This window comes from Carettochelys insculpta, chromosome 23, assembly GCF_033958435.1.
Source record: "Carettochelys insculpta isolate YL-2023 chromosome 23, ASM3395843v1, whole genome shotgun sequence".
Classification (NCBI taxonomy): Eukaryota; Metazoa; Chordata; order Testudines; family Carettochelyidae; genus Carettochelys; species Carettochelys insculpta.
The window spans coordinates 13,743,276-13,770,425 of record NC_134159.1 but is presented as its reverse complement, the minus strand read 5'-3'; the positions used below and the strand labels follow the sequence as shown (position 1 = coordinate 13,770,425).

The 27,150-nt window shown below is 50.9% G+C and overlaps 1 protein-coding gene across 2 annotated transcripts in view; it reads right to left on the bottom strand.

The window, feature by feature from the left end:
• Nucleotides 1-27,150, bottom strand: part of PLEKHN1 (pleckstrin homology domain containing N1) — a 168,862-nt gene that overhangs the window by 123,132 nt on the left and 18,580 nt on the right. For both annotated transcript variants that reach the window (XR_012642359.1, XM_074975722.1), the window contains exons 6-15: nucleotides 23,239-23,363; nucleotides 19,600-19,749; nucleotides 18,213-18,293; nucleotides 9,535-9,604; nucleotides 8,038-8,192; nucleotides 5,553-5,747; nucleotides 4,184-4,441; nucleotides 3,109-3,261; nucleotides 2,141-2,338; nucleotides 192-240 (exon numbers count right to left, since the gene is read on the bottom strand). Coding sequence is in view for 1 of the 2 variants with exons in the window: in XM_074975722.1 (XP_074831823.1) it covers nucleotides 192-240; nucleotides 2,141-2,338; nucleotides 3,109-3,261; nucleotides 4,184-4,441; nucleotides 5,553-5,747; nucleotides 8,038-8,192; nucleotides 9,535-9,604; nucleotides 18,213-18,293; nucleotides 19,600-19,749; nucleotides 23,239-23,363 (1,434 nt within the window). In the remaining variant the exon portion in view is untranslated. The remainder of the gene's footprint in view (nucleotides 1-191; nucleotides 241-2,140; nucleotides 2,339-3,108; nucleotides 3,262-4,183; nucleotides 4,442-5,552; nucleotides 5,748-8,037; nucleotides 8,193-9,534; nucleotides 9,605-18,212; nucleotides 18,294-19,599; nucleotides 19,750-23,238; nucleotides 23,364-27,150) is intronic.

Below are 27,150 nucleotides of genomic sequence, written 5' to 3'. Positions count from 1 at the left end.
CAGGCAGCTTGGGTTGCAGAACACACAGCAGCTGCTGCTAGATTTAGCAAGTGACTGTGGCATGACAGCCGGAACCAAGATACAGCCGTGCAGGGCGAAGCAGGGCTAAGACCGTGTTAGAAGAGGGGCAGAAAGCTAGTGCTGAGGGTTGCTGCACTTTGCTGGTTCTCTGGGTCTCCTGGGGGACTCACCTGCTGGCTGCAGTGAAGATCCCAAACATTCTTCCCTCGAGGAGGGGACCTAGGGGAAAGGAAGGTGTCATGAGAGTCTCTGCATTTTGGATCCCACGGCATGACCTTTCTCACCAGGGAATAGCAGCTCTGCAGCTTCCTACAGCCAAGTTCTCCTGGGTCAGCTCCCTGAGGATTCAAATGTTTTACATCCTGGCATTGTAAACACCACTTTTCTGGCATACGGTATGACCCAGCTGGACACCAACAACATCCTACCTTAGGTCAAGGAAAAGATAAAGACCTTAGGTAAAGGTCACTCTTGGGCATATGTCACACCTCGCCTGGGAAAATGAATTTGTCTAGAGCTGTAGGTGTCCCTTCAGCAAGGAGCTGCAGCTTCACCCCCCAACAGCCTGCAGGATCAGGGATGCTATAGAAGGCTGGCTTTGTGACTAAGGCTCCCAATGGGGAGTCTGCCATCTGTATTCAATTCCCAGCTCTGCAACAGAGTCCCTGGGTGACCTCGGTCAAGTCCCTTACGGCCCGGTCTTCAGAGGTGGTTTTCATAGCTCTCACTGACTTTGGCAAAAAAGAATGGTTACACAGAACTTCTGCTTTCTCTCTCTATGCTCCACCTACAGCCTGGAGATAGTGAGACTGTCGGTACGGGTGTGGAGACCTGTGAGAATGTGTGCGCTAATGGGCACCGGCTTTATGGGGCTGATAAGCAAAGGAAAGCTTACAAAGATGGTGGAGAATGGGCACTAACTGAGTTCAATTCCCTGCTGTGCCATAAACTTCCTGAGTGACTGTACCAAAGGCCTGTAACTGCCGTGCCTCGGTTTCCCTTTTGCAAACGAGGATAACGCTTCCCTAGCACATGGGGTTTGGTGGCTATACATCCATTACAGATATAGGGCACCACAGTACTAGGGGACTCTCAATGCCTAAGACAGACAGACATAAGGAGCTTGGGGTATGACTCCTTATTAGACTTGCACTTCCACTTCCCCTCCTGCCAGACAAAGATCACACTCCACAATACGCCTGCAGACTGTAAGCCAAAATGGGCCAGGAGGAGTGACCCCAGCCTTATTTTGCATTACACCCTGGCCTGGGCCTGGGCAGCAGCCCACTCCTTGACCCATTGTGGCACGTACCATTAGGGATGCTGCTGTTAGCAAGGGCCACATCAAGGTACAGGTTCCACCTCCCTGGCTTGGCACCCTCGGGACCTCAGTGGTCCCGAACAAGGGATTTTGCCAGACCAGGGGAGATTAATGCCCCCCAATCCCTGACCACCTCTGCTGGGGTCTCCTCCCCAGTGCAGAGCAGCTGGGGGACACAGTCCCTGGTCCCACATAGGGCTGCTGGGATGGTGCCTCAGGCCTTGGCACTGCTGTCTCCTGCAGGGCTGCCAGGAGGCCACCTTAGCTTGCCCTCTTGCCCTGGCTCTCTGGACCAGGAGCATCCCTCAACAAGGGATGTTGCCAGACCAGAGAATGCCGGTTTTCGGAGGTGCAAATGCACCATCTCAGCAATAATAGTCTCAGTGGGGTAGCTGGGTTAGTCTTTAAGCTGCTCCAGGACTACTTGTTTTTTGTGAAGCTACAAAGTAACAAATTTATTAATTAGGTATTGACCCACTGAAGAAGTGGGCCTGACCCACCGAAGCTCATTACCTAAATAATACATTTGCTGGTCTTTAAGATGCTACAGGACCACTTCTTTTTTATCTCAGCATTAAGACACTGCTCTCCTGCTGGTGCAATGCCAGGACACCACAGGACCATGCTGTGCTGTCTCTGGGAGAGGACTGAAGATCCCACCAGCCCTGCTCAGAGGTCCGAGGAGTGAAATGAAGGGGTACCCACGCACGCCTGCCATCGGAACAGGGGCCTATGGCCACAGACCAATGTGGCAGCGGCCCAGAGGCATCACCTGAGGCCGCTCAGCTTGGCACTCACGTTTGTCAGACAGGCCATATCGGCGGGAGGTGCTGGCAGACAGCGACACGAGGCGCTGGGGATGCTGCATTGCTGTGCCGCCATCAGCTCTCTCCCACGACTGCTGGGCAACGGCTGGGAGCAGTTCTTCTGGAGGGGCGGGATTTCTGCATAGCCGTTTAGCTGCTCCGAGCTGGTCTGACCATGACATCTTAAGAACTGAGGAGAGAACAATCCCCAGTAGGGTGACTGCCATCCCCGGAGGGGGCCCTCCCCGACTGCCTGCCCCGTCCAACGATGTATCCATAAAACACTTGAGCCTCAAAACGAGGTTCAGGGTCTCAACGTCAAATTCCACCAAGTCCCACAGCCCCTAGACGAGGGAGGGGAAGTAGCCTCACGCCACTTGGCCATGGCCCTGCACGAGGACTGGGGTATGGCACACAGTGCCACATCAGGCGGCGGAGGAGGGACTGAAGGGCAGCACAGGGCTGTGGATGGTGAGATGGCAGGGGGCCTGCTGCTTACCAGCAAGATGGCAGCTGCTAGCTGGTGCCACAGAAATGGCATCTGCTTATGAGAGACGAACTCACTCATCCGTCTACACGGCCCCGCACAGCACTCCTGCAACCCCGGGGTTTGGGCTAAAGCCGTCCTTCACTCACTCACCCGGGTCTGGGGCGACCACGTCTCACCACCTACCCCCCGCCCCAGTCGTGAGCAAAAATGCATCATCTCTGGCTCACTTGGCACACTCAGAAACCAGCTCCTAACTACTTCAGTCCAGGGCCAAGAAGCAGAGAACTTTAGGAGTCACCAAAGAGTCCGGGCACCAGATTTCCAGACCTGGGGAGCTCGCGCCCAGGGGGAAACGCTGAGGTGCCTGGCACAGCTCTGTTGTGGTCACAGATGGCCAAAGCTCTGTGCAGGGGGCCAAGTATGCACCTGCTTTTGCCATGAGCAGCCCCACAGTCATGTATATGTCGTACCTCTTCCAGGAAGTCAACATTTGCAATCCGGTGCCCAGCGGTGGGGGTTGGGGTATAGGGGTCAGCGTACAAAGGGGAGCATGGTGTGGCGGGTACTTCCAGAGAGCCTGGAGCTGTTGGAGTCAGACTTTCCCCCACGGTCCGTCGATTCAGCTGCAAGGAAGAGTGAAAAATTAATTAAAGGTCTTGCAGCCCACACTGGGATTAAATCATGGGTACAGGGGCTGGAGGGAGAGACTGTCCTGAAATTTTAACTCCTGATGCAACGTGGTCTTAAGTAATAGAGTCACAGAGCCCGGCTGGGACTGAACTCAGTACCACATGCATCAGTGGTAACCAATGGAGCTAACAGGGGAACTCCTCTGGCTGTGAACTGGTACTAGGCTCTTATCCGCAATAGGACTGGAGGCAAGAGACATGACCACATGATAAAGCAGTGCAGAACGCACCACTTGCCTCGTCCCAAGCCCAGCATCACAACGTACACAACCCCAAACCGCAAGGTTACATCAGCACTTTCCTACCCCTCCCCTCTTGTCCGGCTGCCACAGCTGGAGATGGAACCAGAGCCTGCACGGAAGGCAATGACCAATTGCTTTGCTTATGCTTAGGGCTGGTCCCACTTCTTGGACCTTCTAGAGACCCCGCTTTATCTAGGAAAGGCTCAAGCAGAGGAGATGCCACGCCCTGTAGTGACACAACAATGCTCCCGTCACCATGTAAACCTCTCTTCTTCGCCAGCGGCCCTCCAGGAACTCACACAGTCCTTGGACTCAAAGTCCAGCTCCATTTAAAGCAGAGATCAGCCTGTCCCGTTTCTCATTCCTGCCCTCGAAACACCTGCTATGGTCGAAGTAGCTTCCTGCGAGATGCCCTTTCAGGGGCGGGCCTTCTGGCAGCGAGGCAGGTTGTGGGCACGGAGAGAGAGGACTACCTCAGCCAGCAGGTGATCACACCCCTTTGGTCCACCTCTTCCCCTCTCCTCCCCTCCCCTCCCCGCCAGGAGCATGCAGGCGTTGGAGCCAAAAGGCTTCAAATGCATCATCTCCATGGCCACAAGAGGAGATTCCCTTACGTTGTTCAAGTCCAGGTGCAGCGGGGGGACCGCTGGGTTCCGCTGGGAGCCCCGTGCAGAGTAGGGATCGTTGTACACGGGGGACAGCAGCTCCCCGGGGGCAGTTTCAGGAATGAAGCTATACGTGGCCCTATCTGAGTCCTGCTTGCTGGGCTGCTGGGCAGGTCTGCATTTGCCTGTGGACTTCCGAGCACTGCCGCTCCTCTTCAGTTCTGCTTGGGGGACCCCGGCGCTTGGCCAGCTGGGGTTTGCCAGGCACTGAAACAAGACAACCAATGCTATGGACCAGCTGCCAGAACAGCAAGGGTCTGAACACACAAGCCACTCCTGTGCACACCACCATGCCATCAGGCACACACATGCTTGTGCTACACTGAACACAAACTAACAGGTGGCTGTGTAATTAAAGGATGGATTTTACATGCAAAGGGGAAGATTTAAGGGTGTGTAGTGATCTCACCCTGGAGATTCCCTGACTTTTCAGTGCCTGCCTATTGTAGCCTCAGCCTTCTCTCAACACAGTTTTTTGGTGTGGATTTAACAGAGACTTTTACAGGTTGAATCTCTCTAATCTGGAACTGTCTTGTCCAGCAAGAGCCGTAATCTGGCATGATTTTAGTTAGCTGGACGAACACATCATGGTTGTGGCCAAATTTCAGGGAGTCCCATGAAGTTTGTTACCAGCCACCGGTCCTGGCTCTCAGTGTTCTGGGCTGTTGTTTAGCTGTAATTTAGCCCAAATGTCTTGTCAGAGCCCAGTGAGCAGTGGAAGCGTTGGTGTTGTGCTACACAATACTGACCTCCTGTTTGGCAAATTCTCGTTCAGCACCGGTCAGGTCCCAAGGGTGCCGGACAACAGAGGTTCAATCTGTATTGTAAGACTAATGGGGATACCAATCTGAAACAAGGTCCCATCCCTGCAATGAGTATTAACTGCTTGGGAAATTCCCTTGCTGATCTAAACTCTTGTTTAACCAAATCATACCAGTGACCGGTGTTCCCTGTAAGATGAGCAGTTGGGCAGTCGCCCAGGAGAGATTCTTGTGCCGCCCAACTGATTAGCAGAGCACCCACAGCTGGCAGCTTGTGTTTCTATTGGTGGTGCACATCTGCACATGCCCCAGTGCACATAACAAAAAGTATTCCACCCTGGGTGGAAAAAATTAGAGGGACCCCTGCCAGTGATCCCCTCCATTGGCTCTGGTTCATTTTATTTACATGACTTGTTCAGGCCAGCGAATCAGTGAGTAACTTTCATTCCACTTTCCTGGCCAGCAGCACAGCCTGACTCTGCTGAACGCACCTGTTCCTCCCCAAGGCCAAAGCTGAACACCCGTGTCCACCCCAGCTTCCCAGAGACCTCACTCACATGGACAGGCTGGGCATAGCCTGGGGATACCGGGTCTTCAATCACTCTGCCTTCTGGCACCAGAACGAATGACTGCTGGTCAGGGAAGGAGCCACTGTGCTGGGAGAGGTGGGATGAGGTGGTAACTTTCCCACCAGACGTCCAGGAGTTGGTCCGGCCATCAGAGGTGAGTGAGCCTCTCCCACTGCCGGGGAACTACATTGGGCATGGTTAAAACAGCAAATGAGAACAGACGTCTCATGGGTAGATTTGGGCTAATCTCTTCCCCACAACCCTCCCAGGCGCTGAACAAGACCCCCGAAGCTCAACTGGCCCTCAGATCCACAGGCAGCCGCTCTTTTAATGTCCAGGTGAATTTGGAGTGTCAACAGAGGAGGTTTTGGAGCAAATAGAAAAACTTGACAGTAACAAATCACCAGGACTGGATGGCATTCACCCAACGGTTCTGAAAGAACTCACATGTGAAATTGTGCAATTATTAACTGTGATTTGTAACCTATCCTTTAAATGAGCTTCTGTACCCCAGGACTGGAAGACAGCTAATGTAATGCTAATATTTAAAATGGGCTCTAGAGGTGACCCTGGCAATTACAGACTGTAAAGTAACGCATGTTGGAAAAAGTAACCCAAAGTATACATTCAATATGATGGGGGCTAATTTAGCTACAACTAATCAGAAAAGAGATCTTGAGGTTAACATGGATAGTTCTCTGAAAACATCCACGTAGTGTGCAATGGCACTCAAAAAAGCAAATAGGGTGTTGGGAATTATTTAAAAAGGGATAGAAAATAAGACAAAGACTATTTTACTACCCCTTTATAAAACTTTGGTATGCCCACATCTTGAATACTGCATATGGATGTGGTCTCTACCTCAAAAAAGATATTTTGGCATTAGAAAAGGTTCAGAAAAGGGCAACTGAAATGATTAGGGGGTTGGAACTGGTTCCATATGAGGAGAGGTTTAAGAGATTGGGACTTTTCTTTATTCACCCTCTCCACTCATGAGTTTATATACGTCTATCATATCCCCCCTCAGTCTCCTCTTTTCTAAACTGAAAAGTTATTTACTTGTTCCCATTATATAAGAACTAGAGGACACCAAATGAAATTAATGGGTAGCAGGTTTAAAACTAATAAAAGGAAGTTCTTTGAACTCTCTTATAGTCCTAGCCTTGATGGCCTCCTCTGGCAAGGAGTTCCACAGGTTGACTGTGCACTATGTGAAAAAGAAGGGCTAGATGAATTCATGGAGGTTAGGTCCATAAAAGACTATTCGCCAGGGGATAGGAATGGTGTCCCTGGCCTCTGTTTATCAGAGGCTGGAGATGGATGGCAGGAGACAAGTCACTTGATCACTGTCTTCAGTCCACCCCCCTGGGGCACCTGGCACTGGCCACCATCAACAGATGGGATGCTGGGCTAGATGGACCTTTGGTCTGACCCAGTAATGGCCACGCTTATGTTCTTATGTTATGTTCGCTGTCCCATGTATTGGTACCTAGACTTCACAGAGAAAGAATGAGTATCCTCCACAGCCTAAGCTGAGAGCCAGCCACCCTTCAGCTCAAGCTGCAGCAGCACCTGCACAAAGCTCTAGAGATCCCAGACTCAAGCCTGCCTGAGGGCAGTTGCACCAGGTCAGGCCCCTGCACTGCCACCAGGAAAAGGACACAAGAAACTGCCTCCTAAATCTCTCTGAGGGAGGTGCCAAGCACTGGCCTTGCCCAGTCCCCTTTCCTCCACAGCAGGAGAGCAATGACCTGCAGAGCCCTGGTCCCATGTCTCAGTTGCCCCTTGCCCCCATTCTCTGCTTTCCTCCCTCTTCCATGCACTCTCCTGGCTCGTCTGTGCTCCCTTCCCAATTTGTCGCATGGATGCAAATAAAATCTGGACTGTGGATCCAAGGAGGAGCTGAACCTGGTGGATGTGGGTCTGCATTTTTGTATCTGCAGAGCTCTGGTTACATGCCAGTGACCTTCTGAGATGCTCCCAGCTGCAAACCAGGGTGCTGCAGGGGAGATGTGTCATGGTCTGGCTGATGCTGAGGGCTGGCTGTCCCTGGCCCCGCCCCTTCCACCTGACGCCCCACCCATGCGGGGAGCATGCAGCCAGCCTCCCACCACACCTAGCCCAGGGATCTGGCGTGGCTGTCGGTTCCCCTGGTGCGTAATATGTGCCTGGGCCAAGCACCAGAATCTCTAGGCTTGGCAGGTCATAGCCCCAACACCTCTCCCGTTACAAATTAAGCAGCATCTGTCACCTTTGTAAGCCTGTACCAATGCACCGTAACTTTGCACAATGGATTCATAACCTCCAGCCAGGAATCTGCTTTTTATAGGATTCTGCATGTAATCGAGAGTGACCAAAGACTATCATGAGCGGGACGCAAAGCTAAGTCTCATGTGTTCAGGCAATCTCATGTAACTGGAGAGGCAGCCGCGGGGCCTCCTCGGGGACAGGCACTGAGTGCAATATACATTACCTGCCCAAGGTGCGGTGGCTTGGAGCCTGAGCAGCTGTCTGATCCTGACAGGGAAGAGTCAGCGTTCCGAAACTGGGCTGTTTTCAGGCAGTACAGCCACTCCTGGTAATCTTCGTAAGTGGGGCAAATGACCCGGATTGAGTTGATTAGTCGGCCTGGGAGTGACAGAAACCACATGGTTAACAATGCAGATTGACAGTCTATCTTCCTTCCCTCTGAAATCCACTGAGGATGCACTGCCACCTAGGTGGAGAGTTAGCACGAGGCCCACGCACTGAGGCCAGGAGTGAGTAGGACGTAAGTGCTGCACAGGCCTTGGTTCTGCCCTTGTGCATAGACAAATTTCCCCTGCTGGGCATCTTCTCTGGAAAGATCAGCCCCTGCGCTTCAGCAACGAGCCAGCTGCTAAGCTACGCATTTTGAATTATCAAAGAGAATGACCTACGTTTCTAAACTGAGTTTACAAAAGTCTGTTTTGGTAACCAACAGAAGTTGGTCACTGGACTGACTTATTCATTTATTATTATTATTATTATTATTATTATTTATTGGCTGTATTTGGTCACAATTTGATTGAAAAGGTATAATAATTTCACTCACCTTGTCTCTGTAGTTCACAAGACACAGACTTCTTTAAACCTACTTTTTTTTTTTTAAAGTGACAGTAATGTGTGTGTCATTTCAACATCTTCACTACTTAACTTTAGGCCTGGGGTGCCTGACACGCTAGCCACATGTGGCTATTTGGCCAGCTGCATGTGGCTGGTTGGCCTGAATGGTAGCTATATTTTTCAGAATAATATGGCTAGTTCACTATAACAGTAACCACTCCATAGCCACAGTAGCTACAGTGGCTACTGCTTCAGAACCGGTTAGACATTAATGCTGGCTTTAGGCATCAATTAAAAGGAACACCGTCAAGGTAAAGAAAAATTGTAACAGTTGTTCCCACTGGTGTTTAGTCAAATAATGCTCTTTAAAACCACTGCTGATAGTAGAAGAACAATAAATGGGCAAAATCATGTGAAAATGGTTCTAAATTCCATTTGATCATTGAAATTAGAAATTTGGGATTTCAGTGATATTTTGTTTTGGAATTAAAAAAAGTCAAACAAACAGCAGGCACTTCATGGTAACAGGCAGAGCTGATCATTTTTGTACTTTACACAGTTCAGGCAATGAAATTTAGCTAGTAAGTTTCCTTTCCTGATTGTGGGGGGGAGGGGTCGAGTCATTTTCAATTTCTGGCTTTCATACAATGGGAGAAAACTGTTTCCCAGCACAGAAATTTCACTGGTACAGTGTAAGTCTGTTTCTACTGATGCAAACATGTCTGCACATATTATGTTTGGGAATTCCATCCCCATTTCTACATCAAAGTAAAGCTCAGAAACAAAAATCTCACTTGGGGACCTAAATTTTAAACGAATTAATCTGATTCCTAGAAATCAGCCTGACGGTTGTTTATGCAGTACCCAGCTGGCATCAGTCACATACCTTCTATTAGAAAGGAGCTTTTTTGGTTTTCTTCAAAATGAACTTGTATTGCATTCAGTGGCAGTTCTCCCTGTTTGTAGAAATGAACAGGCTTAGAAAAAACTATTCAATGGTCTCCCATTGTGGAATTCTCTTAGCTCATCTTTAAATTTCAGGCTGCTCTTGTCTAGACTGTAGCATCAGAACCCACAACTAGGCACAGACTCCTGTTGTGCTAGGTGCTGTACATGCACGTAAGGAGAGACAATGCAGAGCTTACATTCTACATAGACAAGACAGCTAAATGTGGGAGAAGGAAAGCAGTCACAAGTGACTGGAGAGACAGCAGCTGGGCCTCCTTGGGTGCATACCCATTTTGCAGATGGGAACTGAGGCAGAGAGCAACTAAAGGCAAAATTTTCAACAGCACTTAAGTGATTAAGTCTCCTTTTCAAACGTGAGCAGGCTTGTCTACACACATGCTTTTAGGCTATGTTCCTCAGCAGCAATGTAACACTGACACTTCTTACATTAACAAGAGATCTTTTATTTTTTTCATGGATCCCTGCAATACCTTCATGGACCTCAGGCTGGGAATCACTAGTATAGACAAACTTCCTGTCTTCGTTAAACTGGCCTATCTCAATGTGCATTAACTACTTGGTCACACATCTACAATGTTCACATGAACAGGTAGATGGGTAGATTCACACCCCACTTGTCACAGTCTGTAGAGACAAGCCTTAGTCTCACAGAGAGTCAATGAGATTTAGGCACCTAAATCACTACGGTTTTTTAAACAAACCTTTAAGTGTCTGCCTACCTTTTAAAATCTGGCTGTCCGTGACTTGCCCAGAGTCTCGCAAAAAAAATCTGCGGCACAGACTGGAAACTGAATCCAGAATTTCTGAGTCTGATCCCAGCACCTTAGCCATCAGCCAAGACTCTCTTATTATTATTTTTTACATAATACGCAGAAAAAAACCCCAAAACTCTGAAAAGGTTGAGAATGTGGCTTGAATGCCCAAGCCATTTACATTATTTATCCCAAGTCACCAAGCTCTGACTGTGAAAAAACAAGCTTTCCTCTCTGCCACTCTTTTCAAATTCTCACGATTTTCTGGTTGGTTTCCCCACATGGTTTGCAAATATTGCCCTGGACACACTTTGTTTGGTTTGGTGGACAGAAGAATAAGATGGATGATGACATTATCACTGGTTACGGGTTTAAGGACTAATATACCTTGACGTGCTGTTAAGTGTCACTGTAGAGGCGTCGACGGCGCTAAATAAATCAGATCCCATGGTCATGGCATGGAGTGAAATAAAACACCTAGGACCTTCCAGCTTTGCAAACATAAATCCTCACAACAGGCCAGCATGGGACATGCCATGACCTCCCTTTAACTGATGGGATGTTAAATGACTTGCCGAGGGACAGGCAGAGCAGGGATTAGAACTCAACATGCTTCCCCATTTTCCCGCATTTGGCTGTGTCTCCACATCCGTAGCACGGCCTTTTGGCAAAACTCCCACGTGTTAGTCCAGTCAGAGCACCACATCGAATCTAAACCCCATTTTCCTTGAGTACCCTGTGATGTAGTGGGGAATACATGTGTGGGAGACTCACAGAGGGTGTGGGGTTCCTGCTGAGGGTAACCTAGGCAACCAGGTGACACCTTTGGACTGCAGACAAAGGGGGAGGTGGAGCCTGAGGGTTTTGAATTGAAGGTGGAAGATGGAAAGCAGTTAGTCTGGGACAGAGACCAATGAGGGGACAAGGCCCTGGCTTGGGGGGCCCCTCAGGGCCTTCTCTCCCCAGCATGAATTGAGACAAAAAAGCAGTCAAGTAGCACTTTGAAGACTAACAAAATAATTCATTAGGTGAGCTTTCGTGGGACAGAACGACTGTCTCTGCCTGCTGCGCTGACTCCTCTGAACGACACTGTGCCCTGTTGGCTAATAAACCCGCTGTTCTCCTGCTGAGTGAGAGTCACTCCTGCCTGCAGATGGGGTGCAGGGCCTGGGGACCCCCCACACTCCATGACATACCCAAACACTTCCACTGAGTTTTGGGTGTTCAACAGAGGCAAGATTGGTTCATGTAAGAGCAGCTGACACAGGACTGTAAGGTCACAGCTCATGTAAGAGATTAGGGGGTTTTGTGATTCCCATTTTTTTAAGTAGGGGAAACAGTCTGCCAACAGGATCTTTGTTTCTTCAGAGCCCTGTTTACTTGTAGCATGCTGTCAGCAGAGCCTTGTTTGTGAGCAAAGAATTGCATGGCAGTCGGGCTAACAGGCTGGTGACCTTGGAGTGGGGAGGATGAGCCAGGAACTGATGGGTGCTTAAGAATCAAAGGTCCTGTGTCCTGCAGAGGTCCAGGGAAGCGACACATACAAAACAGGATCTGGGCAGAACAGATTCCAGACAGAAAGGCCAAACTTAGCTGCAGTGCAGATGGACTGAGGTCCAAGGAGTTAGCCCCATGTGTCCATACACTTGGCTCAGTGCATTCAAAATTTTCCAGCCCTCACTTGTTCTTTCAGGGCCAGATCTTCCTTGCCTATTTCAGGGGTGCACATTTTTTTTCCACCCAGCCCAGTGAATTGGCTGCTCAGCCAGATTCTCAGCTGCCTGGCACAGGGCAAAATAGGCGTGAAAGGCTCCCAAGCCAGCACAGCAGCATTTTACAACACCCACTCTATGCGGGAGTAAGTTGCTGCACCAGGCACTGGGCATATATATAATTATAGTGCATATCAGAGGCATGCAGAAACCACCACCTTCAAAGAGTCTGTGAAGTCAGAACGCACAACCCATCCCAGCGGGTTCCACACCCCTTTGGATTTGCCCTTCTTGCTGCCATAAAAGAGGGATTTTAAACAGCTCTGACTAAGCAATAAGCAGAAATCAGGTATTTTCTTGTAGGTTCTTACTCTGTGCCCTAGTGAACTCCAGGACTGTGTTCACAGGGCACGAGGTGGAAATCTCTTGTGAAAACGTGCAGGTGCACACAGCAGTTCCAGCTGGCTTGTGACAATGGTGGCTGATTGTGGCACCGCAGGTTGGCAATTTTCATTCTCCTTGGCAAACCTCTGCCCTCATGGGTAAGGTGGCAGTGGGGAAGGTGCCTGATGGTGGCCTTGTTATACACTGTCGTGGTTAGGGGATGGCTTTTGAACTGCGCGTCTGCTGAAGACTGGCGCTAGAATAGTCGTGGCCTAGCAGGATGTCTCTCTATGCTCCTCAGGTCTCTGTAATAGCAGCTGGCCAGGCAGTATCTCCTGGGGTATTTCTTTGCCATGGGAAAGGATGGTGAACGAGTCATTGGAGCAAGAGGGGTGGCCTGAGAGTCCTCCTGGGCTCTGGGGTCTGATCCTACCCCACTCTGGAGCCTAGTCCTGGGTTTATCACCTGTTATGTGTGTGACCTGGCCAGGGCCAGAAGGAGGGAACCCCTGTTCTTTGCCTCAGTTTCCCCACTGGGATAATCAGATTACTGCCCTGCCTGTGTGCCTTTGTGCAGTTGTGTGTGTGACAGTGTGGTGAAAGAGCTTAGTGTGCTGGTACATGTATCGTTCCAGCACCTCTCAGTCTGACTGGAGTCACCACACCCTGATTACTAATGGCCCTGTCAGCTGGCGGCTGGGAAAGCTGCTGCACCCTCGTACGCAGGGAAAAGCTCCTGTCGACTGGCTCCCAGCGTAGCCCAAGAGCGAGAGTGGGGAAATAACAGCAGCCCTCAGCCATGCCTGGCACGCTGGCTGAGGGACAAGCCCAGTCCAGAGCTGGGAATCGGTTTTCAGGGTGGGGAGCCTCTGGGATTCCCATCTCCATAGCCGAGTAATCCGCTCCGCAGCTGAGAAGAGCTGGTTGCAGCTTTGGCCAGGGCATATCCAGGCTACATCCGACAGCCCCCTTCGTGGCTCCAAACCCCTGGCATGTCCAGAAGGCAGTGCCAGATGCCCACCAGGGGCAGCCTGCTCAAGACAAAGGGATGGGGGTCGCTCAGCAGGAGCCAGGGAGGGGACTATCTGCCTGGAAGGGAGAGGGAGGAAAGGCACATGATTAACTAGTACAGGTTGTACCTCCCTCGTCCGGCACCTTTGGGACCTGAGCGGTCCCGAACGAGGGGATTTGCCAGATGAGGGGAGGTCAGGCCCCCTGGCTGCCTGGAGGGAGGCTGCCACTCCTGCCGGGCTCCCCTGGCTCAGTGGGATCTCTGTGGCTGTGGCGGGGCTCCGTGCCCCATCCAGGCTCCCCGCTGGCTCCCCAAGACTTGACTCCTGCCTTGGGCTGGGCTCCCCACAGTGGGGCTCCCCAACCTGGCTTCCTGTCCCCGGGGGCTCCCCACAGCAGGCTGCTGGGGGGGGCTCCCTGCCACCAGCAGGGCCCTGCTCCACCCTGCAGAGCTGGAGCTCTCTGGTTCAGCAACGTCCATGGTCCTGCCAGATGAGGGATGTTGCCAGGCAAGAGAGTTTCAGTCTGTACTCGATCCCCTTCCCCTCCTCCGGCTCCTGGGAGCAGCTGCAGCTTTGGTTGGCAGCGGGTGCTTGGCTCTCTACCTCGGAGGTTGCAGCAGCTCCGTCAGCAGTCCTGTGCCGTGCAGGCCCAATGCTGCATGAGGCCGAGCACCCACCCTCCGCTGACTCCTTCCCCTCAGGGGCCAGTTCCTGTCACACACAGACAGAGGGGGCCCCACGGCCAGGGCCTGGGCAGCCGTCATGCCCTGGAGGCAGGCGCTGGATCCAGTGCTGCTGACGGCCTGGCTAGCCCTGGAGACATCTGCCATGTCGGCCGCTCGTCCCCCTCCCTGGCATTTAGTGCTGGGCTTTGCCAGCAGCCAGGAGAAGGGGCTAAGAGGAGACGCCTGCGCCCAAGGCTCAGCTGGGCTCGGGGTACGAGGTGAGCAGAAAACACCCAGGCAGCATCCCACAGCCGCCTCCTCAGTTGCTCTGGGCTCCTCTGTCCTCCCTCTGACACACAGCTGGCTCCCTCACATGCACCGGCTGTCCCAGGCTGAGCCCTGGGGCCTTTTCCCACCAGCAGTGAGTCAGAACCTGCTGCCCCAGCCCGCTCCATCGGGGGGGAGGGGGGGACACCTGACACCCCTCTCCCAACCCCACTGAAAAGGAAAGCCAGAGCAAACGTGTGGTGCTTCCTCCCCCGGACCCACCCTGCAACCAACTTGCTCGCAGGGCAGGGGGACCCTCTGCCTCGACATGTCTGTGGAAAAGCAGGTTCCTGCCGCAGACTCACCAGCCGAATGAATCACAGCTGCACGAAGCACAGCCATTAACTCCGACCCGAAGGAACTGCCTGGCTGCCACGGGCCGGAGATGCCCAGGGCTCTGTTACCGCAGGCTTACCACTCCCAAAGCAGCTAGTCATTTTAGAAACCCAGCTTGAGAGCCCTTCAAGGGGCCTATACTCAGCTGGCAGGTGGCCCCGGCTGTCTGAAAGCCAGGCCCCTTTAAGGGGTCTGAGGCTGAGTACTAAGATAGCTCAGTCTCTTTTGGGACTGTAGGCCATTACCTGGAGACCCTGGGGGAGTTATCGCTGGGTTCCTTCTCCCCGTAAGCCCTGGGGCATCAAGTGTCAGGCGACAATCACAGCTGATGCTAGGGCTGCTGCTCGTTCCTCTCCTGGCTTCCAGATCATGTCCCCTCCCAGGGCCAAGACAGAGACCGTGGGTATGGCGTGTCAATGATGGCCATTTCCTGGGACCTTCGTCTTTGCTAGAGCCATCCCATCCTTAGAACAGTTACCCAGGCCCTGTGGTAGCCGCCCTAACCATCCTATGGACAGGATGGTTCCCATGTTGAGGACAGTGCCAACCACAGCCATTGGGCTCCAGGCAGCTGGGGGCATTACCTGGCTGTCTGCAGGGGTCAGGTCCCACCCCCTCCTTCAGGAACCAGAGCATCACAGCAGCCTGCTCCATGCTCTGCCATCTCCCAACAGGGTCACTCGGCTGCTCCTGCCGCTGCAGTGAGAGGGACCCATGACCCCAGCTGCTCTCCTGCACCAGGCCCCCCATGTAATCCCCCAGGGCACCTTGCTCTGGGGAGAGGGCTTCAGTGAAGTGGGAGAGTAGAGGGTGGAGTGTGGCGAAAAGAGCCTGGATGGGGGTAGAGCAGAGGCAGAGCTTGGAGGATGGGTTGGGGGTAGAGCCTCGGGCAGAGGTGAGGTTGTCCTGGGCCCTCACCTCCCGAGGTGCAGCCCTGGTCTTTGTAAGAGTGTAGAACTATAGACCCCTTCCCAGCCCTCTGTCATAAGAACATAAGAATGGGCACACTGAGTCAGACCAAAGGTCCATCTAGCCCAGTATCCTGTCTGCCCACAGTAACCAGTGTCAGGTGCCCCAGAGGAGGTGAACCGAAAACAATGGTCAAGTGATTTGTCTCCTGCCATCCATCTCCCGCCTTCGACAAAAGGCTCGGGCACCACACCTTACCCCTTGCTAATAGCCACCTATGGACCTAACCTCCAAATATTTATCGGGCTCTTTTTTAAACTCTGTTAGAGTCCTGGCCCTCACAGCGTCCTCTGGTAAGGAGTTCCACAGGTTGACTGTGCGCTGTGTGAAGAAAAACTTTCTTTTATTAGTTTTGAACCTGCCACCCATTAATTTCATTTGGTGTCCTCTAGTTCTTATATTATGGCAACAAGTAAATAACTTTTCTGTATTCACTTTCTCCACACCATTCATGATTTTATATACCTCTATCATATCGCCCCTCAGTCTCCTCTCTTCTAGACTGAAAAGTCCCAGTCTCTCTAGCCTCTCCTCATATGGGACCCCTTCCAAACCCTTAATCATTTTAGTTGCCCTTTTCTGAACCTTTTCTAATGCCAATATATCTTTTCTGAGGTGAGGAGACCACATCTGCACACAGTACTCAAGATGTGGGTGTACCATAGTTTTATAAAGAGGAAGTAAGATATTCTTTGTCTTATTTTCTATCCCTTTTTTAATTATTCCTAACATCCTATTTGCTCTACTGACTGCCGCTGCACACTGCGTGGATGTCTTCAGAGAACTATCCACTATAATTGTCACTTCCCCTTCCACCAATTCACTTCTCTCCAACATCTCCTGCAGCGGACGATCAAACTCATCACCTCCTTGCAGGCCCGCAGGCCCCTGGCACGGGGTCTGGCAGTTTGCCTCCAGCTAGGATATCAGCAGGTCTCAGTCCCTGGAGGGCCACCGCTGCAATTAAGGTGCTGTCACTGTTTCGCCTCTTGCTCTCTCCATGCCTCTGACCTCTCTCTCCTCTACAAATGGATCCCACAAGCATCAGCCTCGTCACCGGGATGCTCATCTGCCTCACCACAGGCTGCCCTGGAGTCACAACCATGTTGGAAGTGATTCACTCTTGTGGGGGCCGGGCAGGAAGTGTGGAAAGCACACGGAGACACGCGCTAGAGCTAATTCACACCAAAGTGGTTTGTGAATTTCACAAAACCTTGAGCCACAAGAGGTTCCCCCATCCCCAGTCTTTAGTTCCTCCTCCTCTAGCATGTCAGGATCTCCAGCGCTCTTCAGTCTGGTCGCCACTCCGGAAGGTGACCACAGTTCAGCTCCATCGGCGTTTGCAAGGCCGGGAGGCACAGGTGAGATGGACCAGTGGGTTTTTAAGCACAATGCAGGGTACAGCATCTGTCATCCAGTTTGATGGAATGGCAGCTGCTCACTTATCGGCCCTTCCAGCCCCGCTCCCTCCAGTGGAGAGGAGATGTTGGCTAAACTAGGGAAACACCCCAGATATTTCCCAGTGCCGCTAAAATGCTCACACCTTTATTGGAAGCTCCAGATTTTGCTCCAGGCCCTCACTTTTCACCCAGTACCTGTGCAGTGCCCTTCATCTTCCAGGAAAATGTATTTGGTGATGATAACCATAGAATCATGGGGTTGGAAGAGATCTCAGGAGGTCATCCAGTCCAACTCCCTGCTCAAAGCAGGAGCGATCCCAAATAAATCATCCCAGCCAGGGCTCTGTCAAACCGGGACTTAAAAATCTCTAGGAACGGAGATTCCACCACCTCTCCAAGTAACCAGTGGTTCACCACCCTTCTGGTGAAATGTTTTTTTCCCTAATATCCAACCTGGACCTCTCCCACTGCCGCTGGAGACCATTGCTCCTAGTTCTGTCACCCGTCACCACTGAGAACAGCCTGACTCCATCCTCCAGACAAAGCCAACACACCTACCAACTTCACCCCACCAACTTCAGCTCCCGCCAGCCAACACCTGGTGCCTCCCCACAAAGAAACCCCGCCCCACACAGCCCACCTCTGCCTGAGCTAGTGCAGCCGAATGCTTCCAGTCAGTTCTATGGAACCAGCCCAGAGACTCTAGGTGAGTGGAGACTGCTAAGGGGCATTACAGGGTAGGTCTCAAGCTGGAGAGGAATGCAGGGTTGCCACCCAGACAGTTCTGAGCCACAAGTAAACAGTCAGCTGCCTCCTCCCACACACTGAAAAAGCCAGGCAGTGCATTCCCTTCCCTCTGGAGATTTGCAAGGTGGCTCTCATGGGAGGATCCATTATGACAATAGTGTTGGCCGAATGGCCACAGCACGGGCTTGCGGCAGTGGGGGAGAGAAAGCAAAGAAATGCCCCGAGAAGAAGAAATGGGACTGAAATGAAATGAAATTAAGGGAGTTAGGGCGAGAGAAGGGTGGCACATACCTTAAAGTAGAGGCCGTTGCGTTCTTCAGAGATGATCACCAGCGTGGATGGGTACAGGATCAGAAGCCGCTCATGCTGCTCCTGGGAGAGAGCCCAGGGAAGGGAGTTAGCATGAAAGAGGCGGTGGGAAACAATTAACCATGGGCCTGATCCAGTTTTCCCCCTAGTTATTTCCCCCCCAACATCCATGTGCAGAATAATTTTTTATGTGCACCCAGGCACGAGCAGATGTGCACCACCAATAGAAACACTGGCTGCCAGCAGTGGGCGCTCTGCTAATCAGTTGGGTGGCACCCAAATCTCTCCTGAGTGGCCGCCCAAGTGCTCGGCTTAGAGGGAACACTGGCCTGAGCCAAAGTGTACTGATATCGCTAAGAGTCCTCGCATTCTTTCTCTGCTCTTTGAATCAAGGTCAAGGTCAGTGAATAATAAGTTCTCTTATTATCCTACAACAACTAGAAGTGCAATTTCTAGACAAGATTCCAGCTGGCTCCAAAATACAGCCTTGACCCCACCAACATTTACACGCATGTTTACTTTTAGACAGCGGTTAGCCCCCTGAGTGCAACTGCAGCTGAGGTGTGCAAAGTTAAGCACATACTGCAGGGTCTGCAGGACATGGGGCTTGTGATTTTTTTCCCTCCAGGGAATTTGAGAAGAGAGAGTTTAATGTTTTGGTTTTTTTTAAGTACGTGCATCAAGCTATTGCTTTCTTTTCCCTTCCACGCATAATATCATGGATTTGTACATCACAACACATCTGGCACCTCAACTGATCTGATGCTGTTCTCTAGCTCTGCCCACTGGCTCTTGCGGTGATCCCTGGAGGCACAGCCATCCTGGGGGACACACATGACACTGCCTTGCCTGCACGGCTAGGCCAGGGCATGCAACGGTAGGAGACTTGTTTTACAGGTGGAACCTCTCTAATCTGGAACTCTCTCATTCAGCAGCATCCATAATCCAGCATGATTTGAGTGATCATGGGTGTGGCCAAGCTTCCCGCGATCCCATAAAGTTTGTTTCCAGCCACGTGTCCTGGCTCTCAGTGCTCTGGGCTGTTATTTAGCTGTAATTTACCCCAAATGTCTTCTAAGAGCCCAGGAAGCAGTAAAAGTGTTGGTAATGTGCTAGACAATATTGACCTCCCGTGGCCCAGCAAATTCTCTCATTTGGTCCTGAGAGTGCCAGATGAGAGACGTTCAACCTATAGTAAGTAGATCGACCAGTGGTGTGAGTGGGAGGAGCCAACTGGTGGGAAAAGGAGGAGTGAAGAAAATGTCACCCCCTATTGGATTCTCATTGTACAGCCAGATTTTTTTCGCCCCTGTTACTAGAGCCACTCATTGTTTTCGGGTGATAGCAAGTCACTTATTCAGGATCTGACCTGGAAAGGCAAATGCTGCAGCTTCACTTTGGAGACACAGAGGACGTCACCGAGGGACTCCCGTTGGGTCCCCCTCCATTCCTGGACAGGCATGTTCTGCACAGACCACCTCAGTTCCTCTTTCCCAATGGAGTTCTGCTTCCAGTTGCTCTAAGGAAATGGGGAGCAATGAGCAGGCCCGTGAGAACCAGGCAGCAGGAACGGAAAAAACAAATCTACTCACAGGAGAGAGGCTACTCAAGCCTTAGAACCCCTCCCCTTACCTGCCACCCTCTCCAGAGTCAACTGAAAGCTGCATTAAACCATGTTTGAAGGTCTGGAAAATTCCACTAAATGTTTTCTTCTTCATCATTTATCTTATCTGCATTGCCGGACTCTCATTGGGACAACCTAAATAGGGGGCAAGCTGCTCTCAAGGTATAGTTCAAGCTTGGCTGGAAGCAGGCAAGAGTAAAAACCTGACTGTGAAAACAAGAGTTCTGCCCCAGAAGGAATAATAATTTGCCTCAGTTTCTTATCTGTAAAATGGGGCTAAAACGGCCTTGGAATGCTATCTACGAAAGGTGTTGGCTGTCTGCTGAGGGAAAGGAAGTGAATTGCGTAGAATCCCACACTGGTTCAGTAGCAGAGGCAGCAAGAAACAGTAGCTCTCGACTTTAATCAATTTCCCTACCACCCTCCTCCTTACACAACAGTTTTGCAGACTGGGAAATGTGCAGAAGCATCCAGGGGTTGGGTGTTTATTCATCCCCAAACCATTGAACTTTCAAAGATTTCTCCCTCGTTACAGCTCATTCCTGGTTTCTTCCATTACACATGCCTCCCACCCCATCCTTTTTGAAGATTCCTCACAAGACCTGAGACATGCACAAAAGGGAAGTTCCACAATTAACACACACACAAACACACTCCAGAAGTCCCACAAGCTTCTTTCGATCTCCAACACTAGATTCTTGGATCCCTTCAGCACATAAGCTTCAAATTCATGCTGAGGTTAGCCTCCTATAGCTACGCCTCCAAAAAAATATGCAAACATGCATGGCCTGTTTTGGGGTTTTTTTGTTTTTTGTTTTTTTACGCATTAGAAAGAATTCCCAAGTGACAACATTGTGCACAGGCCTTTTGTTAGTGTAGGAAGCCAGGAATGTTTTGGCAAGGACAGCACAAAGGGGAGGAGGCAGAAGCGAATCTGGGGTCTGAACATTGCCTGTGGACTGAAACTATTATACAAGCTGCTTAATAAAGGAGAATAAGGAAACCAGATCAGCTCTCTGATCTGTTGGTTAAAGATCTGCTGTAGAGATTCACGTACATCTCTGGCAGTAATGCTAGTTAAAGAATAATAAATAACAATAACCCAACAAAAAGCCATTGATGCAGGCAATAATAGTCATGGAGACTGGATCCCCACTGTGTCCCATGTTGCACTGACGAATGCTAATTATGAAGCTAATGATTAGCACAGGCGACTGGGGATTTACACCCACCTATGCCCCTGTATCACCGCTGTTTCTCCTCCCCACCAGTGTCACCTCCATTTTTTAACATCAATGGGTAGAATAAATATTGTCATGTGCACTGAGGTATGGGTGGATATGCACCACCAATAGAAACACACACTGCCAGCTGTGGGTGCTCTGCTAATCAGCTGGGCAGCATCTGAATCTCTCCTGCACAGCCACACAGTTTACAGGGAACACTGCTACCCACCCCTTCCATGAGTAAGCTGGGGCTGTACTACACACCTTAGGACTAATGGCCATTTGTACATAAGAGGCTTAATTAGCAGCAGGGCTGAGAGATGAAAAGCCACATGCCTTTCAAGTCTATTTTTACAATAGCAATCAGTCCCTGCCTAATACAATCCCAGAGTGCAGTAGCCCCTGACTGACAGCACAGACCCCAGACTTGTTAGGCAGGTTCTCTCCTCAGCTTTCTGCCCACGAGCCTGATTTCCTGTCTGCTCCCCTCCGTCAGCCGAGAGATGCTGGATGGGTGTGGAAATCATGGCTCGCTGGCACTCTGCTGTTTAAGGCAGACTGGAAAGTGTGAGTGGTTGGCTTGTCAGACAGCTCCTGCCAGATTGCCTTGCACTTCCTTGTGCCAGGCCCCGTGATTCACGCTGGAAGCAAACGGAGAAGGGTGACTACACCGGCAGTTTGGCAGGGCAGGGGACATTTGGCCTAGAAAGAGTTTCTGGGTTAAGGCCTTTGAAGGGTCCTCTGATTGAACAGGCAGTGGTGGGAATACCTGATCGGTAATGTGTGTTTTAGCTCAGATACAACTGACTACTGGCTGTGAGCACAGCCCAGGGCCGTCCAGCTCAGACTGCTAAACCTGATGGAACCATGTTTTCCCCTTGAAATGAGAAAGGACTCAGGCAGCAGCACCATCTCTGCTCCTCCCCCATCTTTGATGATTTCCCTTCTCTCTACTTTAGTCCTCCTTACCCAATCGTTACAAGTGGTAAATTAGACAAGGAGTTAAGCCTCCTGAGTGCCATCCCTGGCTCTGCCGCTGCCTGACTGTGAGACCTTCGAAGAGTTACCTAACCCACTGGGTGCCTCAGTTTGCTCCATTGTGAAATGGCGAGGATAATAAGCACCTGCCTCAGAAGGGTGTTGAAGGGTTTAATTAAATGTGTGCACGATGCTCAGAGATCCTCAAATGGGAGGTGCTGTACCAGGGCAAATTTATCACCTGCCATCACTGTTCCAAGCCAGTATTCTCTTCCTAACCTGGTTTGGCACAACTTACAACACTAGAAGGGTTTGCTACAGAAGAGGCAAGGCACCTTCCTTTCCCTCCTCCTCCCCCAGCTGTGCTTCCAGCTGGCCCATGGAGAATGGGATCAGAACTACAACGGACACTTGGGTGCTGAGCATAGCAGCAGTCTTTGCAGCTTGCAGTTAACAGTTTACAGCATCCAAGGGAATCAGTCACTAGTGGTTGCATATGGGTGGGGGGGATTGGACATGATCTCACTCCCCATTGAAGTGCTCAGCTGCTAAACCTGGGTCACCAGACCTCAGTATTCTGGGACACAGAGGAAAATGGGCCTAGTAGCAGCGCCATGGTGTACAAAATGTTCAGGACAACTGACTGACAGCATGTGAATCCCAGGCAAGGAAAGCTGAGCGGTCTAAGGTAGGCCATCTGGCTCCATATCTAGGAGATGATAAAATAGATTAGATGAGATGTGCCTCTTGCTTCTTTCCTTAGTGCTTCACTTTCTGATCAGGAAATGAGCAAAAATCATTACCATCCATGTGCATTGCTTTAAAAACCAACTACAGGATGAATCTCTCTAATCCAGCAACATCCATAATCCAGCATGATTTTACTTCGCTGGGCGACCACTTACCAAGGATGTGGCCAAGTTTCCCACGGTCCCATAAAGTTTGTTTACAGCCACCAGTCCTGGCTCTCAGTGTTCTGGGCTGTTATTTGCTGTAATTTACCCCTAAATATCAGCTAAGAGCCCAAGTGTTGGTAATGCTGCTAGGCAATATTGACTTCCCGTGGTCTGGCAAATTCTCTCGTTCAGGTCCAGTCAGTTTCCAAGGGTACTGGACTAGAGAGGTCCAACCTGTAGACCATCCTGTTCCCAACCTGGTCCCCTTGGCCCATGTCACGAACCTGAGATATGAAGGACCCGTTCAGGTTTCCTCCATTGAGATGGATCTGTTTCTCCAGGTGATAAAGCCATTGCTTGAGCTCCAACTCACTGGGACAGTACACTATAAGGGGGTTCAGCAGGGGACCTATGGACCCAAGACAGTAGATGATGTAAGCACACAGCAGAATGCTTCATGCTACCATGGTACTGCAAGGGCTCTCCCTGGTTGCTAGGCAATAGAATACTCTGCTCAGCCAATGAGAGAGTTTGTTCTGGTGATGCCATACTTGCCATTGGCTGAGCCTATGGTATCAAGTAGCCGGTAGAGCTGTGTGAAAGGAGAGCTCCCCCAGGTTTCCTCAGCCTTCTAGGTTGATGAATGCAATTCTTAAAGGGGTACTCGGGTAGAATTAGATCCCAAATGTGGGCAGTATAAACACACAGCTTTTTATGCAACTTGAGATGTCTGGAAATGTTTTTATTCTGTACAAAAATCCAGCCAGAAAAGCACTTTTCAAATTCCTCTGCAACCCAAATACAGCAGCCAATGCACTAGTGCATGAGAAATCGGAAAAGACAAAGTACCAGTAACAAAAGGGAGATGGGACAGGCGGTTTTCACTCTGATTTCAAGCTGTAAGAATGCCCAGTAATTGAAAACAAACTATAGGGCAAAGCTGGCCAATTGTTAACATTTTTTCCTCAGTAATTTTTACAGATAAAAATACGTTGTCACTGTCACTTTTTTTATGTTAATTCACATGTGATGACAGGCATTCTACCCAGTCATTCACTTACTGTATTATCAAATAAAATGTGTCCCAGACAATTTACAACTGCTCTCACACAACCTTGCTGTATGAAAGGATGCTGGCCACTGCTCATCTTAATATTTCAAGCTTTCGTTTGCTTAGTATGCATACCGAAAATGTCTCACACTTCTTACCAGTCACTATGACAACACCTTGGTGACATAACACTTCTGGCAGCTGCGTCACTGTATGTTACATTCAATTATTAACTAGATGCCTTTCCTTCAACCTGTATTAGATGCCCTTTAAATACACTTGTGATTGTAGTGTCTGCAAGGTAGGGAAGCACTCAGCTAAGTGAATTCACAGTATGCCATCATGAAAAATTATCTCCAACAGAGATACTCTGCCTCTCTGTGGGACCCTTCATCTTAGAATCCCAACCTGTTTTACAGTAGTTTATTAATTAATTAAGCCTCAGCACCCCTACATGGCAAGAAAAGTATCGCTATGTCCTCTGTACAGTCACAGAGCCATTAAATGATGCGGTCCTATAGAGTTCAAGTTCTTTAGGGAAGGACCTGGCTCTTTATTCTGTGAATCTACACAGCAACTAGTACACAGAGGTCCGAGTCAGACAGAGGCCCCTGAGACTTCCTGTAATATTAATCATGTGTCTGGGACAGAAACAGAACATAGCCTGGTGCTGAAATGAGGGTCACGAGATCTAGGTTGGATTCCCTCCTGTGTGACATTGTGGCAAGTCACTCGGCTTCTGTGCCTCACTTTCCCAATCCCTAAAGTGGGGTTAATAGCACCGCCCTCCCGCCCAAGAGTGGTCTGAGGATAAATACATTAAGACATGAGCATAAGTACCTAGCTACATGCCCGGTCCCCAGCCCCCTCCAATAAGGCAGGAGTCTTGACCTCTCATGGGATTTGGTTTTATACTTTTTTCAAAGGCTCGCCAGAAAAGATCAGTCCAGGCAGTTTGTGCTGCCACACTGGAAGAGGTGGAGCCTTGGATGGAAGGAGCTTCCATCCCACCCTCATTATAAACAGGCCAGCTCACATAAAGCCCACCCTCAGCAGTGCCACGATCCCACTGCACCCATGCCCAGCCAGTCCCGAGAGCCACCTGGAGCACACTGCCTGGGGCTCCAGAAGTGATTTTAAGGGCCCAGCTCCGGCTCCTGCTGCTGTAGCAGTGGTGGCGGCTGGGAGCAGCGTTCCCTGTAAGCTGAGTGCTTGGGCAGCCCCCCAGAAGAGATTCGGCAGCCACCCGGCTGATTAACAGAGCATCCACAGCTGCCCAGAGCCGGCAGCGTGTTTCTGCTGGTGGTGCACATCACAAAATGTATTCTGCCCATGGGTGATAAAAATTAGAAGGGAACACTGGCTGAGAGCCCCAGGCCCTTTTGAATTGCTGGGCCCCAGGGCAACTGCCCTCTTTGCCCATCTCCTCCCTGTATCAGCAGGCCTGGTGGGGGAAGAGAAAGTACTGCACAGGAAATGTTGAGCCACGGGAGTGTGACCCACCAAAGGGTTCCCAGGACAGCTTGGCTTGCCATTTGAGATATAGCAGCCTTGGGGGCGAGGGGGGTTTGGCAAACCTCAGAGGTGGTTTCTGGCCTGGCTAGCAGCGGTGAACCTGTTCTCTGCAGTGTGAGCTCATGTTCCAAGGCCAGTCGCATTGACCGGGTGGAACCAAGCACAGAAGAGCAGCTTTGCTCGACACCCAGGAGACCCCACTACCCCTTCAAGCCATCTGTATTCATGGGAGGGGCTGACGGCTAGACACAGCAGGGCAGGATTCAGGGTTTGCAGCTGAATGCCTCTCCCTGCCTGCTGCTTCATCAAACCCCTTTCCTCAGCAGACCAGAGCCTCGCAATGCGTGAGTCCAGCTTCCCAGCCCCTGACACGCATGGGGGGTTGAGAGCCGGCTGAGCAAGCCTGCTCCTGCATAGGCTCTGACTCTGGGGGTGCTCCAGGGCAGGATCACACAATGAGAAAATTCAGCAGGTGCTCCGCGCCCACTGGCAGCCAAGCTGTCGCCTCTGCTCCACTCCCTCAGCACCTCCTGCCCACGGCCAATAGCTCTTTGTGGTGCTTGGAGGTGCAGGGAAGGAGATGGAGGGACGGGCCATGTTTGGGGGAGGAGGCAGGAAGAGCCAGGGAGTAATGGAGTGGGGAGGAGAAGTGGGAAGAGGTAGGGTGGGGGATCAAGTCCCCCCTCCCCCAGACGAGAGCAGAAGTTGGCACTTATGCACCCCTCCATTGGGGATGTCACTTGAGCTCCAAGAGGTGTGGCTGTGCAGATCACAGCCTCTGACAGCTGGCCAAAGGGCTCTGTGGGATCTGGCCTGTTATAATAGAACACGGTCACTGCTCAGTAGTCTGGGGGCCAGGTCTGGGGAAGGGGAGTCACACTTGCAGGTTTCAGAAGCTCTGGCCTAGCCAGATGGCTCTTTGAGTTAGGCACAAACAAAAAATCTTTACTGTGGGGTTATTCTAGGACTCACTTTCTAGCCTGGGTCACCCGAGCACGTAGACCCCAGGCACAAACGGCTTTGCCAGCGCTGTGTGAGCCTTATGGGGCGGTTAGTTTCCTCTGCCTGGCTCATGCTTTAACTACCAGGCCGGGTGGCTCTGGATTGCTGTAATTCAGCAGTGACTAAGCCCCAGTGAACTTCCCACCCCCACTGTAGATAGGCTGCTCTCCCCAGAAGGCTTTTCTCAGGTGAGATGATTCAGAATACAGTTCAAAAAGTGAGGGGCCCCTTGGCACCAGAGAGACTGGTCAATGGCTATGGAGTCCTAAGAGGGCAGTTCTGATGCTAGTGGATGAGCATGAAGGAGCATCTCTCATTACTATGGTTATTAGTTGTCTACGGGGAGGGAGTGCCAATGCGCCCCACTGTGCAAGGTGCTGTACGTATACCAAGTCAGAGACAAGCCCGGCTGTACCAGCCAGCATTCCCTCTAATTTTTTCCATTCATGAGCAGAAAAATTTTGTTATGTGCACCACCAATAGAAGCACATTTAGGAGCACGCCGCCTTCTGAGGCATATTGACAGCTGCTGCAACCAGTGCTGCCTCTCATTTTTGTCATCCAGGGTAGAATAAATTTTATGTGCATCAAAGCATGTGCAGATGTGCACCACCAATAGAAACACACG